At 37.4% G+C, this 18398-nt stretch overlaps 1 protein-coding gene across 1 annotated transcript in view; it reads right to left on the reverse strand.

The window, feature by feature from the left end:
• agap3 (ArfGAP with GTPase domain, ankyrin repeat and PH domain 3) overlaps positions 1 to 12294 on the reverse strand; it is a 150886-nt gene extending 138592 nt beyond the window's left edge. The window contains exon 1 of the mRNA XM_008434265.2: positions 11437 to 12294. Within this exon, the coding sequence (XP_008432487.1) occupies positions 11437 to 11806 (370 nt within the window). The 5' untranslated portion in view covers positions 11807 to 12294. The remainder of the gene's footprint in view (positions 1 to 11436) is intronic.
• Between the last annotated feature and the right edge of the window lie 6104 nt (positions 12295 to 18398).

An 18398-nucleotide genomic window follows, 5' to 3' on the forward strand; every position in this document is an offset into this window, starting at 1 on the left:
ATATCTGTTTTAAAGTTAATCTAAAATCATTTTCCATCTTTTACAAATTAACACACTCCAATATGCATCACCTCAGCTCTATGGGGGCCCTAAGTAATTGTGAACTAGTTAGTACTAGATAGCGAGAAGGCAAATTTAAAAACCACATAACAGAAGTTCACACAAGTGCCCCCTCTCTTTAACTTTACAAAAATAATTACTTCCCCTTACTGTTGAACCTTATGATGCAATCTTATAAGCAAATACTAGCCTCTCACAGTGCCCAATTATTTTTCAGAGGACCATTCAGAGACAAACAGTGAAAGCAATATAAGAATGTCCAGACGTGTGCCCACATCTCTTTGATTTTGTAAACCCCTACATCTGTCGACATCTGTGTAARATCTGATCACACCAAAAATCTATTTCTCAAAGTCTTTCAGAGGTTAAATCATCTTATCTATCGATCTGTTTTATTTACGCTGCCAAGTTACATACAGTGTCTGAACACACGAGCAAAAACCTACATTGAAGTGCTGCGAAAACTACAATTAAATATAAGAAAAGAGATGGCAAGACTTTCAAAGACTTTCAACGTAACCCTTTAAAGCGTCSGTCATATGTCTAAAATATACTACGTTTTGGCTCTCAAAACATTTTGTAGAAGGTTCACTGCACAAAATAACTGTTCAAATAAGCCTGGGCATTCGTAAGTGAAAGATCACTCATGTTGCAACTGATCTCACTAATCCTTAAGGACCTAAAATGTGAAATGTAGTGGAAGAAGAGAATATTTTATGGTGTTTATATGCAGTCTCAGTGTCAATTGAGAGTTCATGTTAAAATATTTACTCTCAGTGAACTAAAACCCTCTCAGGTGAGGTCTCATTTGAAACAGATGTTTAAAAATAAAAACACCTTGTTAACTGCAAATCCTCAAAGCGACCATCATTAACTCAGAATATGACTTGTGCAAACTGTGTCATGTTAAGACTCATGTTTCAGTTGCTGTCACCCGCATTTTGTCCCCATCAAGTTAGGACTGAAAACATGTATTTAATGAAAATCTTGGACAAATATTCACATCACTTGCTCTGATGCAYTGAAATGGAGTTACTATGCGTTATTCACYTGTTGCCATGGTGAATCATGTTATCAGAGCTCAATTGATGGTAGTTTTTTTCCCATTACTCACACATGCACCGATAGTGAGGGTTGATTGAACACGTGTAATCTTAGCCACATTGGAGGCTTCTCATTTTAGGCCCTACAAATAACACTCATTCAATGGTTTATAGAAATGAATTCAAATTACATCATTTTTTTTAGAAATGCTCTGTAGACGCCTTGAGTCATCAATAATTTATTTATGCCTTTCTTTAAAAGTCAAAGAAGTTTGTTGTATTTTAAGATGTTTGTTAAACAAGAGTCCTACAGACTATATAATTTATTGTAGAATATTTGAAAACTGGTTATTTTTGTAAACCCAAATGTGTCTGTACATGAACAACTTAGCAGATTAACATATTTTAACAAAACATTTATATTACAGTGGATGCACAATCCAAAAGGATCATTCATTTTATATTGGCTCTGTTCTTTCTCCCTCTATTTTTAGTTTATAAACAAATAACTGAGGTAAATAGTTATAGWGGGATATACTTAGTAAGTCCGGGAGGACGCATGCAGTTAAAACAAGACAGGACTAAAAAACAATAAGACACCAAAAGCTAAAGACTGTGTTTGACAAGAAAAGATGTATTGTACAGTGTTGTATGCAATAMGATAATTGCATGGGACTTATTGGACTGCGAAGGCTTGCAAATTAATTAAGTACCATGTATTCAAGGTTCCCGTGCCTGTAAAATACTTGGCGACATAAGTYTTTTAAAACATATGAATGTTTTAAAAGACAAAGAGATGGTAAGAGATGGTAAGGTGTTAAAGTAAATAAGAAACTACAAATCCAAAACTGTAAATGCCTCCCAGAGGATTTTTTTTTTCAATAATACCTTGTTGCATTGCTTTACCCATGCTCAGAATCTTCTTTTGGAAATGTATGTAATTGATCTTGATATTATGATAACCTACTGGGGGCAGCATAAGTACTACAATGTCTTTGAAATTAATCCAATGAAAACATAGACAGATTTTTTTTAAGCTGGGGACCAGAAAAATGTTTTTTAAACTAGTGTAATGATGTAACAGTCTTTAAATCTACACTACATCGACAATAGAACAGCACTGAAATGACCAAAACAAGAGCTTGAGCCAAAAAAAAATAATAATCTGAGGAAAGTTAGAATAGAATAGAATAGAATAGAATAGAATAGAATAGAATAGAATAGAATAGAATAGAATAGAAAATTCAGTTTGCTTCCCTGGAAACAAAATATATTGAAATTATTGATGAATTGATACTGTTCCACTGTATATAACGCTACCCTGGCAATTGACTGGAATATGTGCCTAATTGGAACCCAAATATTCACCCATTTATACTTATTCTGTTATTAAAACTGAGAATGCAAAACAAAAGCTTTGCGACAGCAGGCAGGATATTAGCAGATTTGCAAGGACTAAAGCTGATCTATGCATCACCGAGATTTATGCTTTCCRAGCAGACAAAAGATGATCAACATCTAATTAAGAAGAAAAATATATTTCCATTTAAGATAAAACGTCTGATTAGCAAAATGAGGCCCAAAGCTGTATTGTGGCGACAGAGACGGGCAATAATGAAAACTATGCTAATTGCTATTTGGAATAACCATTTGACTAGATTGATTAACCAACATTACAAGAGGGATCAAAGTCCATGTTTGTACACACACGGCTCTTGTGGCTTGGACATAAAAGATTTGTCATTTAAATGTCAATTAATTAAATCCCAAAGACAAATATTTATCTTCATGTACCATTTGATTTGTGCTGTTTATGTGACTCAAGGGAGGGGGGGGGAGGAGAGGAAAGATTATGCCTAGTTTGAGTCGTTTCCATACTTCACAGATGTATTTACATAAGGCTTTTTTTAGGCACAAGAGCTACAACAAGTAAATACTTACAGAGCTCCTCTATAAACACCAACATTCCACATCAACAGCAATTTACACCGACATGACTTGTAAAAGACACAGCTGGTGGTGTTGACTGACATTTCTAAATCTAGAAATGCTTCACAAACTCACAAATATAATTTTAAAATATATTGAGCTCATTATAGCCACTGCTCTTCAGATAGAGCAGTGGCCTTTCTCCTGACATAGCCTGCAGCTTGTCCGTGAGCTAAAATTCAAACCACACAACCACAGACGAGCCACAATTTTACAACTAACCGCAAAATMTGACTCGCCTCAGTTTACGTAGTTAATTAATGTTTGTGCTCCTGAGAAAATAAATATTTTATCAATAATTATCTTTTCATTCTCTCTTTGTTATTAGCAAAAGAGTACAGATGGTCCTGCACTCAAACAAGATGCAGTTTGTACCAGGGAGCTGCCTAGGTGCCACACAATACAACAGAGAGCTCAGAAGCGTCGGTCTTTAAGCTTCTTGTATCTCTCCGTGTCATCCATTTTGCCAGTCATACGCACAATGTCCTATTGTGGAAACCTATTGGTCCTTTCTTGAAATCCTAAGCACTCCTCTTGAGTAGCTGTGGATTTGGGTGACTGCCTTTGCTCTAACATTGGTCCTGCCGTCAAGAAAYGTGACTGGGAGTTTTAGCTTCAGCAGTTTTATAAAATGCAGTTATAAGATGCAGAATAATATTATCACAATGAAACACTAAATCCCAAGAAATACCCACATGTCTGCGTCTTTAGATCACAACATGCAGCTAAGAATGTGCAATATTACCTTTAGGCTAAAAAAGCAGGGAGGAATCAAAGCTTTACTCATCCAAGTCTTATCTGAACAACACCTGCCCTTCAACACACGCTGTGCAGACAGAAACTACATTAAATACTTTCACAGATAACACAACAGTCGATATCCAGAAGCTACAGTGCCTTGGGAAGGAGAAGAGAAATGACATGGTTTTGAACATTTTTCATAAATATCTGAAAMATTTTTATTTTTCAGATTTGTGTTCAGTCCACACTTTCTCTAATATCCTTAAAGCTGCAGCAGGTAACTTTTATAACAAAGTTGTTGTTTTTTTTAGATATCTGTTAAAACTGTCACTATGTCCTACAGTATGAGACAGGTAATCTGTGAAAATAAATTTGCTTCTCTGCCTCCTCCTTGCGGTCTACTGCCATATCCAGAAAAATCGTGTGACCAGTCAGAAATAATCAGAGCCAGCAGGAAGTTTCTTAGTGCTGTCAATCATGCAACTGTACATGTGGAACAAACAGCCTCACAAAGAGCAACAAACACATGAAACAGGTCAGGCATAAAGCTGTGTAGAAGTTCAAAACAAGGTTAGGTTTGTGTTTTGACCATCTGACAGCTCTGTCATAAATAAAAAAATTACGGCACAATTCTCCATGTAAACTGATAGGCCAGGCAAGGGGAGCATTAAACAGCAAAGCAGCTAAGTGGCACTTGGTAACTCTTTGGAAACTGAAGAAATTCACAGCACAGTTGGGAGAATCTGTTGGCACGACAACGATTAGTCCTGCACTCCACATATCTGACCTTTATGGAAGAGTGGCAGGAAGAAGGGCTTTGTTAAAAGAAAGACAAAATTCCCATTTGTAGTTGGTTACAAGCCATGTAGGGGACACAGACAGGGGGAAAGTGGTCTAGTCAGATGAAATAAAGGCTGGACCTTTTGGTCTACAAACAAAATTCAGTGTGACAGAAACTGGACCATATGCATTACCCCAACTGTGAAACATGTTGATGACAGAACCATCAATATGTTGGGGAGTTTTTCTTCAGCAGACACRGGAAAAGTGATCAGAGTCAAAGTGGAGAAAGATGGGGCTCAATATTCAGCAGGAAGGATGGATGTACGTTTAATGTCTTTGTCCTCTTCCACAACTATAAAGCCACTAAACATACATCCAGAGCTCCAACATTATGGTTTAGATCAACTCATATTCAAGTGGTAGAATGTCACTGGATCCAGATCTAAAACCAAGCCAAAACCTGTGGCCAGAATGTGTGTTTACATATTCTCTCTCTACATCCAGCCTGACCAAAGTTGAGCTATTTTGCAAAAAAGAATGGGCAAAAAAATTACCAACCAAAACCGGTCGATATTCTCCTAAAGGCTTGCAGTTGGAATTTCAGCAAAACGTGATTATACAAAATATGGCTGAATACGGCTGTAAACTGTATTTTAAGATTTTTTTTTCCATATAAAGTAGTAATAAAACACAATGAAATTTGCAGTTGCAACGTGGTTATAATTCCTTGAGAACAGCACAAAGCACAATATTCCCAGGGTGCTGTCTTTTTAATAGCACTGACTTCTATATTAACTTCAATATCTTTTATATATCCAAAATTATATTACAGATAACATCTGTGCAGCTGTCTCCATRCCTCAGTGATTTTATGCCTGACACATTCATCCAATCTTATTCTCAGCTCAAGGTAGAACAAAATTAAAGCCTGATAAGTTTAGAGTCTCAATCTCTTAAATAAAGAGATTGAGATCGAATCATGGGACCTTTCCAAGTCATGAATTAATTAATGTTTGCAATCCTGATATGACAAACAGACTTTTGGTAATACTGTTTAAAAAAAAACTGTATACCTGATTTCAACAAATTTGCTAATTGAGGACAAACTAATTTCTATATTAGCATATTTTGTAGCATTGTTAGAATGATCCTTTCTAAATATGCAGGTCACAGAGCTTAATCTACAAAAAAAATCATATAAACACCTTTTAAAGTGTGTTGTGGAGAAATCTTTGATCTATGGCCTCAAGATTTCAGCCATGTTTAATCAAAGTTTACTGGAATAGATTTGTAACTTTTTTCTTTTTACCTATTTTACCAATTCTTACAGTTCGACAGGAATGTAATGCTTCTCCAGTCTCTCAGATTTAATCACCCTCATCTAAAAAAACACCACTTTTAATAAAAGCAGTGGAGCACTAAAACGAGAAAAAAAAGAAAAATCGTTACTTGTTCTTGCATATCATTTGCTAGCTGCGTATTGAAAAAGGTTCACAGAAACAAACAGCACCCCAAATGTCAGTCACTGCAGAAAAATGAACATCACGAAGCAAAAAAAGAACAGGGCCGTTGTGTCACTACCATATAAAAGCAAGGTTTTATTAATCAACAAAACAAGAGGGAGACCTTCGTGGCGATGGGAATTCATTTTGTAGGGGGCTGTAATTTCTATTCACTCTTTCTCCAGCTAAATGCATGAGCTACTGGTTTCTTAGCAACAGACTCTGCAATGATGCAAGATTGAGAAGCATAGATCTGCGGCTCTATACAGCGCAGGTGAAGACAAGTCAGTCAAAGTCGGTTCTTGCTGCTCTTCAAAGGGTCTCAAAGTTCGAATCAATAGGAGAACCTCATCTTGTTTCAAGTGATGAAAAGGCACAGACTTTTTACCTCCAGCTACAGGCGTGTTTTATCAAAGGGATATAAAAATCCTGAATGTCTTATCATGCCTCATAAAAGCCTGTATATTTTTCTAGTACATTTGGACGTGTGGACTGTTAAAATCATTTTGAGCAACGCTGAGAATTTCAGGTAGTATAAGTAAACAAATAAAACTAAAGAAAATATTTAAAATTTCTGTTAAATTTTATTTTTAAAAAATGCAATTTGGGAAGAGAAAAAAATTAGGACACTCCCACATTTACTTCCACAAGAAATTGCTGAAATTTCACGTCAGGTGTACATGATGAGAAAAGTATTACACAGCATTTTGAAGACAGTTTTCCCTGTTTGAATTTYATATTCCAGTTRGTGTGTAAGAGTGAACATCACAATAAGATCAAAAATGCTCTCTGAACCTTTCAGAAAGATGACTGCACCAGCTTATGAATCTGGTAGGTTTAAAGATGTCTCATAAGAATTTCAAATCAGCCATAATACAATGCAGAAGAAAAGTCTAAAARATTTTAAACAACCTAGAACATGATTAGGTTTGGATGTCCAARAATGTTCATCATAAGAGCAGACAATATGCGACATAAGTCTCCAAAAACTGTAAAATGTCAAAATAGAACCGAYAGTTCTTGCTACTTTTTTTTACCTGRAACTCCATGCCTGTACAATCAGAATGAGACTCCACAAGCTTAACTTTTTTTAAGAGGTATGCAAGAAGGAAGCCTTTGCTCTCTAAGAAAAACAAAGGTCAGACTGAAGTTTGTCAGAGAGAAAAAAGATTAAGTCCAGGACTTGGAGGAGAAGCAGAGCTTCCGGAATTATGTCCTTTGGACAGACACACAGCAGCAAACATGTGCAGTGTTTTCTATGAGAACGCACAAATTCTGAACTGAGGAAAACAGTCAAGCCTGAAGGAAAACAAATCAACAAGAAAAGTTAAGTTCAACCACCCAAACTTATCMTGTGAACGCATTCTAAGCACTTGCAGAGAATCAATTTTGCTGTTTGTTATCAGGTCAGGATTGTGCTCCTTTTCAAGGCAGTGAAGACAGGATAAAGAGAGGGAGAAAAAAAACATGACCTTTATGTTTAAAGCACATCAGGGAGATAAAAGGTTCCAGCGCTGTCCCATCAAGACACAGAATATTGTAAAGAAAAAAATGCAACCATTCAAAAAAGCGCCTGAAAACCAAAAGAAAATCCTCCATTTCTTAAAATGTTAACAAAATTCACATAGCTCTCTTAATATAGTTCTCCTTCCATTACAGRAAATATCCAGCTTTTTGTATGGCTGTAGTGACTAATATTTGGTCTATATAAGCTATCATGTTTAGACAAGTCACTTTATCATAAATGCACTCATTATGATGCATCATTTTTCCACATAAGACTACAATTTTTGCCTCAGTTATAACTTGTGCGGTGCATTCACTTAGTCATACTGTCAAAATCTAATTGGATCATTGTGTAAATGTTAAATCTGTCAAACTGTGAGAGCCAGAGCATTTAAATACTAATCAATAAAGCCCCMAGGGTGGTGCTGAAGGGTGAATCCCATTTTCTATGGTTTACATCACAGAAAGCACTGCTGACGAATTCATCCAGGCTTTCTCTTCACCCATTACAAGCCTCTAAGCCTTCTCTCAGCAATTTAATGGATAATTTTGTTTTAAAATTAGATGTTGATACCAATGCCCCCATAGCAACAAAAGTATCTCAGGAAAATGTAAAAACCTCCTTAAAGAAACATCGATCGATTATAAAAGGAAACAAACAAACAAAAAAAAAAAAAAAGTGCCAAAAAGTTCAAAGGCATAAATGTAACAAGGGGACAAGCTTTCCCACACTTTGAAAACCTCCGACACAGAAAATACGTCAGACCGTCAACTCTGTCTCAGGTGCCGGAAATTAATAGCTCCTGTTTTCATCATGTCTAGAAACTGCTGGTATTTTYAGATGTTGATTGGGGAAAACTTTCTATGTTTAAATRAGACCGTCAAGTGACCTTGAATCTGCTGCAATTGTCATGCCGGGGCGTTTTACGGCGCTGTGATTTTAGCATCTCGTCGAAACGTGCATCTACTTTTGACCCGATTCCACCTCATTTAGAAAACAGCCACACATCTCCGACGAACCAAGTACTCATTCAACAAATATATTCTATATTGGAAGTTCCGTTAAATTAAAGGCTGGTAGCACAACAACACAATGCAATCCGCTGTCATTTCTGTTGTCATCTGCCTGTGCATGTGTAGAACAAACCCTAGCAGCCATGTGTTTTGTGGATGTGCTCTTTTACACCTGCACAGTACTTCACACCTCCACGGGGGATGTTCCTGAAAAGTTCCACTCCGAGACCTGGTTTCAATAAGTGCAGTTTGCATGGCTGGATCACAACAAAAAGTAAAAACACGACATGGTGAAGCAGCCTTCGGTTTTTATGTACCACATATTTGGAATAAACTTCTGGTACACTGCAGGACTGCTCCTAAATGTTTCCTAAATGTCACCATAATGATTTTTTGTATTTTTTACGTTCCTCAAATTCATAAGTTTACATGCAATTAGATTACAATGCAATGCAAAAGAATTTTGGAAAACTGATATTGATCCCTTAGCTTTGTATGCTTCGGATAGGATAATTTAAGTTAATTGGAAGCACACATCCCCGTTCATTTCAAGGCAACACCTTCAACACACAGATTCCTTCAGTATTATTACAGCAAAAAAAACTGTGGGTCTGTTGATGCAATGTCCAGATGCCGGAAAGAGTGATGTTCATCTGTTCAAACATTTGTATGAAAGTATAAAGAGGATGGGAATATCCAGTCATATTCCCAAATGCCCTCAGAGAAAAAATACTTTCATTTTTGGAGACGTTTCCAAAGGTCTGATGAAACCAAAATAAAAGTGTTTGGCCACGACGAGCTTCATTATATTTGGAAGAAAATAGAGGAGGTTCACAAGCCTAAGAATATCATTCCAACTGTGAAATATGAGGGTGGCACCATTATGGGACATTTTCTCCTCTGTCAGGAGAAAAGGTCCAAAATTCCAACAAACTATTATGAGAAGTTCATGGGGGGATGGCCAAAACACTTGATCCGGATAATACAGCTAGAAAAAGAAGTCATATAAACTTCAAAGTTTGAAGGTTAAAAATTTAATATCTAACAATTCGCAAACTAATTGCTTTGGCATTTAGCAAACAGAAATAACTTTGGTAAAGATAATCTTTTCACATATACAGTATATATTAAATATATGGTTTCAACATTTATTTCAGGTAGTGTTAAAACAGCACACTGAGAAATGGGGAACTTCTTCTAGAAGCTGACACACCATCATCAGCTTGCTCACTGACCTTACGTAGATATGGAGGTGTACGTGTATTCATTATTCTTATATATGGCTGTTGGAAGAACAAAAACTAAATGCCAAATGTACCTGATGAAAAATAAATCGATTGTATTGTGCTTAAAATGTATTCCAATGCCAATGAACTACAGATACTTTGGTGTATTTTTGCTCACTTTTGATTTWAAATCAAAATGAATATTTTGAGTGGCAACAGTACTCTTTAAAACCTATAGTTGCCCAGTTCCRACGAACAACATACTCACAGGAAATYATTGGATAAAGAGCTGGATGACAGGCAGGGTGACAAAAAAAAGGACAACTGCTACTATAATTTAAGAAGCTTACAAGTGGCAGTGCATCAACTGCAGCTGACATATTGCTGTCACTCTCCAAAGTTGGATGGCCGTCTTCTAAAAGTTATGCTTGYCAAGCAAAATTAGAGACTCTCCGAAAGTAGCACCAAATGGTGGAGGCAGCATGATGATATGAGGTTACTTTTCTTAAGGTGTCAATGCAGGTGGAGCTATAAGTGTTGACAAATACCAAGCAAATGTGAGTCAAAAYTAGTGCTGCACGAGAAATCAAATCGCATTTGTCATCACAATATTACAGCTGCAARAAATTGTTAGATTGCAATTTTTGGTGGAACTCAAGYGCCATGCATTCATGYCCTACGTATCTATGACACCTTTGGTGATGAAGAGGCTCCAACTTCCCTAAATGTTCACACCAAGTGTTTTTCTTCAGAGGCTGAGATGCAAAACGTGAAGGAGGATGTAAAGGCGTTGTGTAGTGGTRAAGGAAGAAAAATGTGAAATGAAGATTGATTGTAATCAATACCAGTACTGCAATTTATTGCCTTCAAGAAGTTCCTGAAATCATGCAGCCCCAGTCAAATCCTTCAATTGTCCACTAGAAAAAGACGATGTGGAGTTTCATTTTCAGCATTACAGTGACAGAGGCATACGCAATTAATAGAAAAGCGATTCAAATTAAAGTTTAGAAATTGTCAAGCGAGAGTTTAGACACAAACATGGGAGGGAAGGAAGGAAGGAAGAATGGATAGATGGGTGGATGGATGGATAGATGGAAGGAATTCCTACTGTCAATCAATCTTTCTTTACCCTTCTACTACTGTTTTGAAAGGGATTTTCCTGTGTCACTTTCAGGAAACACATGCTTTTATATTTGGCAGCATCTGCCTCCATTAGCCAAACTAGATCTCCCTCTCATTACAGGTCAGTGTCAGAACAAAAGCAAATCCCATTAGGCAGCAGAGCTCATTTTCAGAGGACTGATTGCACAGTGCCTCCTGTGAGGCAGCTGAGCTCTGTTATTGTTCACACTGCAGTGCATGGGTGCAGTTCGATCCGTGAACAAGGAGCATGAGATTGGCTACGCCCCCATCCTCCAAGTGCGATTGTTGACATTAGGGCTGTGCCTATGACATTGTTACCAAGTGGGAATAAAAGGCAGGAAATGCCCTCCCGTTATCCCCATCCCTGAATTAAATAACATCCCCTCCTTTTAATGAATGAAACCACTAAATGGTTATGAAATTACTCACCTTCAATAGAGATGACATGCTCTCTGATCTGGTTCTGCAGAGCCAGGTCGTCGATGCGCTCGATCAGGTCGTAGATGGCGTAGATGTTCGGGTGGACGGACTCGAACCGGTGGATCTCCGCTCTGATGGCTGCTGAGTTGGACAAAACAAACTGCGAGCCGGCCGGGCCGGACTGTGCAGCCTGACCCGAAACAGTCCCCGAACCGAACTGACCGGCCCCTGAGCTCGCAGACGATCCGGATCCGAACTGGGACGGGATGGACTGGGGTACCGGGACGGGAACGGGCGCCGGGACCGTCCCTGGAGTGGGCATGGCTGGCTGAGATTGCTGCGAGATACCGGACACTGGGACGCTCGACTGGAAATTCATTATTGGTTGTTTTCTCTCTTTTTTTTTTTTAAATGGAGCGGCTAAGTCTTCTTCAGCGACAACACAAATGTGGAGGCTAGAAATTAGGACTCAGGCGATGCGAACAAAAGAAGTTCGCGCGATGCGGTGGTCTGGAAAGCGATCAACACAGAAGCATCAATAGTTGGTCGCCAACTGCAACAAAACGCGGTTCATATTATCACAACTTGACTGAGGTTCATTTTCCGTTATTGGCCAGATCTTGTCCAGGGCCCCCCCCTCTTTTTTTCCTGTGTCTTTACAAACCCGCAGTGCCTACCACTCGGACACTCCTCCCACACCGCTGTTTTGGTCAAAGCCGTTTCCCGTAGTTGCCCTGTTTGAAGCAGACAATGGGCTTCTGCGCGGCGCCCTGGTCCACTCGCGTTGAACGCCGTTGTTTCTGCACTGAAATGAAACAGTGTTCAGTTCTCGTTGGTCCAAGTGCTCCCTGCCCAGAGCCCTCCTCCGCATGGTGAAACGTCACCCATCACGTAATTGTGCATGAGATGGGGGGAGGGTGTGGAAGGGCAAAATCACAACGTGCAAATCATCACAATAACCTACCTGGCAATTATGCAACAGAGAAACTGAACAACAAGACGATACACACAGAAAGGATAATATATATGTCTAATTCGTTCAGAATATGGTGTTTTATGGGGCTTTCCTTGCTATGTTCAGTACACAGTGATTGACGGATACATTCAGGTTTTTTTGTTTTTTTTTCTTCATTTTCTAATTACTAAGTCATAATTTCCAATTTATCTTACTTGGATTTCATGGCTTATACATTTTTTCCACAAATAAAAATCTGACAAGGGTAGCATGCATTTTATTCAGCCCCCAAGTCCAGCCACTTTTCACTGTGTTTAGAGTGGCAGGCATTCTCATGTGTTTAAACGATGGGTGAATACAAATGAATCCCACACCGACTTTAGAGGATTAACAAAATAAAATAAGTTATCATTCTCCCCCCTCTACTTAATTACACTCTAACTTATGTTTGGTCTATCAGACACATTCAAAATCAAATCTTTTGACGTTTGTATTTGTAAAGTGGCCAAACGTGGAAAAAGTTTTAGACCTTTGAATACTTTCTCAAGGAACTGAAGCTGCTCTGACAACGCCAACATGCAAAATGTTCTCACTTTTAAGAGATTACTGTGAAGGCAGATTTCAAGCTCTCATTTCACAGCAGCAGCCTTGAATAAAAGCCAGTTTAATTTTATGGAAGTTGGCACCGGGGTCGCATATTCAGCAAACAAGCATGCTCCCAGCTGCATTGGGGAGCAAGAAAGAACATGACAGCTGAAGACTCAAAGCCATGGCACATATGATGTCAATGCGTACTCCATCAAGTGTTCCTGTATGTTAGCTGCCAGTAAGGAGTTTGATTAGAATTGGCTCTTATCTGATTTTGTTTTTGTTTTTTTTTTTCCCAAGGAAGAACCAGACTGCCCTCATGGCTTGAATGCTGCAGCTGTTAAAGGCCACATGACTGTGACTGTCGGTCATGATCTGTTGCACCAGTGTGGTCACAGTAATACAGTAAGCTCTAAATGGAAAAAGTAAAAGCAACTCTGAAAGCAAAACAGAAACCATTACATCAATGATAATTTCACTGCATTGCTATTTTTTTTAAAGAAGTCTACAAAACTCAAACTTAAGACAGCTTTAAAGAATTACAGTGATCTAAAGACAGTGCAATGAAAGAAATTTTTATGGCTCTCTCAGCTCTCAGACCACCTGCTGCTTTGAAATTCTATTCCCACATTATTAACAGGGTACTGCAAAAAAAAAAAAAATCAATGTTCTCAAAAGCCATACAGATCGAGCTTCCGTTGAGATTATTCACTTTTGCTTTGAGCACTCAAGAACTTTCATGAAATGCCTGAGATTAGAAAATATCAAACATGGCACTTTTTACAGCTTCTAAAACTTAGTCGTTGATAATTCCACATACAAAGCTAAATTAGTGCCTTTGAGATGCTGGAAACTAAATGCTAATGCTCCTGTTTATGTAATTAAATCAATCTAATTTGTTATGTAACAAAACCTGTTGAGTGTGACTGCAGAGATGATAATGCACTTTACAGAGCAACTTTTCTTTCTTTCTTTGGTGCTGCAGCATCATCATCCTGTCTGAGCAATTATATATTCAGTCACAAGACGAATCCATTGCTTTGAAGATTAAAATCATTATTTATGATTTTCAAAATAAACAATGCAGCTTTCTTGCCATTTCAAGTAAGAAAGCTGATTCACAAACATTCTCAGGACATAAGTCATTTAAAGAAACGCTAAATGAAAATTACTATTAATTTTCAGTTTCCAGAAATTAATAGTAATTTCTGGAAACTATGAACATTATTGACGACACAAATGTGAAATCCACACTCCTATCATTGCAAAGTGCTTCCTGTGTTTTCTTTATTCTCAGCCTTCTGCTACCATCTGTTGGCCAAACATGAAACTTCTTCATTCATCTCACTCTTTTGGTTAAATCAATATTTGCAGCAAAAATCACTAATTTCCCTTCAGTATATTTGCTATGTTCCTGAGCATTTTGTTTACACTGTTCCGCTTGTGCTTAAGCTATACTATGAAGTCATGTTTTCTACCAACAAATATGCATATTTGAAGAAAAAAATAAAATCTCAGACATCTGGTGGCTAACAAATGCAGAAATATTTTAATATAGGTTTAGATTTAAGTTGTTTAAAATGTGCATTTTTCTCCCCATTGTCTTCTTTAATGATTTCACTAAGTAATTCTTGGAGAAAAAAAACAAAAAAACAAAACAAAAACATGTTTTCAAGTATCTGTGCTCAACCATCAAAAACAGTAAAAAAACGGCACAGGTTGAAGCAATGAGCAAATTTTAAAATGTAATTTCTTCCTTTAATTGAACTCAAGGCCTGTGAGATCTGCCCTAGTGCAAAAACCAACTGCCATGAATACCAGAATAATTAATCTGCATGAAACCTCCTAAATTATGGATTTTCATTTTGACTTTTGAAGATATTAATTAAATGCAAAGCTTCCAGCTAAATTTGTTCACATTAATAAGCCCTCGCATCGAAAGCCTTCAAGTACAAGACCTGCCTGAAAGCATTTCAATAGGAATGAACTAATATCCTATTCTTTACAAAGAGAAATATTGAAGTTACTTTACCATTACTACACAGCCATAGATAAGCCACATACATTTCGTGAAGTAACTAATGCATATGGAAATGTATATGCAAGGTATGTATATGCAAGGTCTTCCTTTTATATACTTGAGCACTGAATTTTGCTCAAACATTAGAGCTATTATTATGCCATATTAAGCCAAGATCAAGGGTAACTAGAGAATAATGTGAAACAATTTAAAGAATATTTTGTTACCTTTGACTAATTCACAAGTTGACGTATTAAAATGACTTTTCCTTTCATCAGTTTGGGAAAGCCTAGATGCTGATGTTATGGCTTTGGAAGGTAGGCTAATTTATATTTGAGCTAATGGAGGCACAAGACAAGTGTTACTGCATTTCAAGACAGWTGCTCAAACATGCTGCTCTCTTATGTGACATGATGGAACTATCATATTAAAACTGTCACCATGATACAATCGGGATGMCATTTCTAGATAGCTATCCAAAAGTTACATGCTCAACAGTTCAAATAATCAGCACATCAATAGCACAAGAAGTTCTAACTATTTATTAATTTTTTGAGTATTTTAATAATTAGCATGTATCCTTTTGTTCTGGACTTCGCACAACTTCTCCTCAGTGGAGTGAGGTGGCTGCCTGTGAGGGGAGGATAATTGTTACTCAGAACAAAGAAGGGCTAATGGTTAGTAAAACTTAAGCCAATGTTTGTGTAGAATCTGTTAAGTGTGGATGGAAAAGTGATATGGAGGTGCTCAGATAGAATGACTCACCTGTCTGTTCTGCGTCSTCTCCAGGGTGTTTGGACAAATAGTTTTCTATGGGTCCAGACACCTTTTATAGGTTCTGGGAAAGGCCATGGAAAAGTGGGGGGAATTGTTTGTGGTGATCTTTTTGTGGTGTGTCATGATGCTGTTTATAGTGTAAAGATAAAACATAAAATATTCATAAAAAGAATATAGGATTGTGTGTTATTTGGTAAAATGCATTTTATTTATATAGGTGGAATCCCTGTGAATTAAAGATGGTTCGGTCCTTCACAGCTAAGACTATTTAAGGTTGCAGTTGTAGCTTCAGAAGAGTTCTTGATGCTGTTCTAGAGATGGRTAAAACTTTTCTGCACTATAAATTCAGTTGCAAAAGGTCGCCTTATTACAGGGGTTACTGTATATGTGGAGTGATGTSTAATGTTCAGTTTCAGTTACCATGGGCCACTGCTGATTCCTTAATTAATACTTTACTTGTTGACCTGCCAATGAAGGTCAATGGCCATGTCTGTAGGTTTGCCATCATGCCATATTTTTACAATTTTCGGATGTAGGAATGAAATCATAAGATGATTATTAGAGAATCTAAAACTTTATCTCTATCTGGTGCTGTTATCTTGGTCTTCCTGAAGCATTTGCATTTATTCTGAGAATAAATTACAAACAAGTAAATTCTTTACAAATGTGTAGAGTTCTGATGATAGATGAATGCATTGGCATGATGTAGAGTTATTAGATTAGATATTTTTTTAAATAAAAATATTGAAAAGACTTCACAATCATGCAGAACTTTGAATGTTTTGCAATGCATAGTACCTTCTTCTGGGTGCCAAAAAGTTTTTGCTTAAAATATCAGGTCCTGAATAGTTATCTTTACTGGACAGATGAATATAAGTGTAATTTTGTCTCCTCCTATCTCAGTATTTGGCATTTATTTCATTGTCATGCTTATCCTAGAAATKTTGCAAGTGCTGCCTTGACTGTAAAGTAAATACCAAAATACTGTAGAGTCAATCAATYGTAGCCACGTGTATAACAGTGGAGATGCTCAAGATGTTTGCAACAGTTGATTTGATGTCCAGACTTCATGGTGTGATAGAACTTTAAAAGAGCTATAAGCATGTGCAAGCCATAATAAACCTGACATAACATTTCTAAAAGTAGATGGAAGTGTTTCACAGCATTATGAGAAACCGATAAGGTCATACATTTCATTGGCTATTTGCTGTTAAAAGTTGTTTTAGGTCACCTAAAGACAGGGCACGCATTATTGAAACACACTGCTACTTTGGCTTAGTTCTTTTCTACATAGATAATTAAACTGTGCAATATGTCATATGTTGTTGTCTACCTGAAGACATTAAGGAACAAGTTATTTTTATTATGCTGTGATATAAAAACCAAATGAATATCATAGTTCTTGCCATATCTTATTTTTCACCCTGGGTACAGAGTGACTTCAGCAGGCCTTATTGTTTATTTTTTCCCTGTGGCACTCCAAGTGGTGTCAAGTATTCCTACTAACGGCTGAGGCGAGAAATAGAGAGACAAGAATAGAAGTGTTAATCCACTGAAACAGAGCCCTTGCTTCTGGAACCCTCTGGTTGACAAATTAAGTACCAGGTTTTCCTCTTCTGATGGAAAAAAAATATATATAGGGCACACTACAGCAGTGGTGACTAGCATTTATCTCCCTTGTTGGAGAGGCAGAACAGATTTCTTTACATATGTAAAAGCAAAGTGGGAAGAGCTGCTGGCAAGCTGAAAAAAAAAGTAAAAYCAKCTCTAATTTGCATCTTAAAAGTTCATCACATACAAACGGAGGCAAARATGGCCTAAATTATTGCTTCCAAGAAAAATAAAACTTCCATAGAATTTTAGCAATGCTATGAAAAAATTAAAATAAAATAAAAATAGATGAATATGTGAAAATGTTTCCATTTTAAAATTTAAAGAGCCAATTCAGTGTGTCTTTTGTTATTTTTTCTGGCTCCACAAATCTCAATCAGACAGTTTATTGCCTGGTTTCAACTTGAAAATACACAAAGGAGGCAATTAACCCATCTTGTTCCTGTTGAAACTGGAAACTTATTGTCTTTGTGAATTCAAAAATTCTGTCTGGGTCTCAAAACACAGATCTACCTGAAGAAGCTCCTCTGAGAGAGGAGTCATTGGCAGGGACTGATCAGCCAATCAGAAGCTAACTTGCAAAGACGAGCGCTTTGCCAAGTTAAACAGCATAATTCCTTGAAAAACCTTGATCGAAGGCCAGAGGCACCAGGAAGTTCCATAAAGGTCAGCAATATACTGTATCACTTCAGCCAGGGGCGCAACTACATACTTTCTGAGGTGTATGCGAACATGTCTTCGGCGCCCCAGGCCCCAATGACAAAAACTTGGACAATTTATCTTTAATTAAAGTATCAATAATAATAAATGTGCATATATGTGACTAGATTGCTGCCTACAGGGCAATTAAAACGAATGGAACAAAAACAGGGCAATATTTGATCATTTAACATATAAGTGAGCCAAAGAGCCACTTCTGTTGGCCTGTGTCTAGAACTGCCTGTGGGCTGGGCTGTAGGTCTGAGGCTTTTTGTTAGCATGTTTTCTATCATTCTTAGGATACCAGCTCATTCCATCTCC

The sequence above is a fragment of the Poecilia reticulata genome, linkage group LG17 (assembly GCF_000633615.1).
Source record: "Poecilia reticulata strain Guanapo linkage group LG17, Guppy_female_1.0+MT, whole genome shotgun sequence".
Taxonomy (NCBI): Eukaryota; Metazoa; Chordata; class Actinopteri; order Cyprinodontiformes; family Poeciliidae; genus Poecilia; species Poecilia reticulata.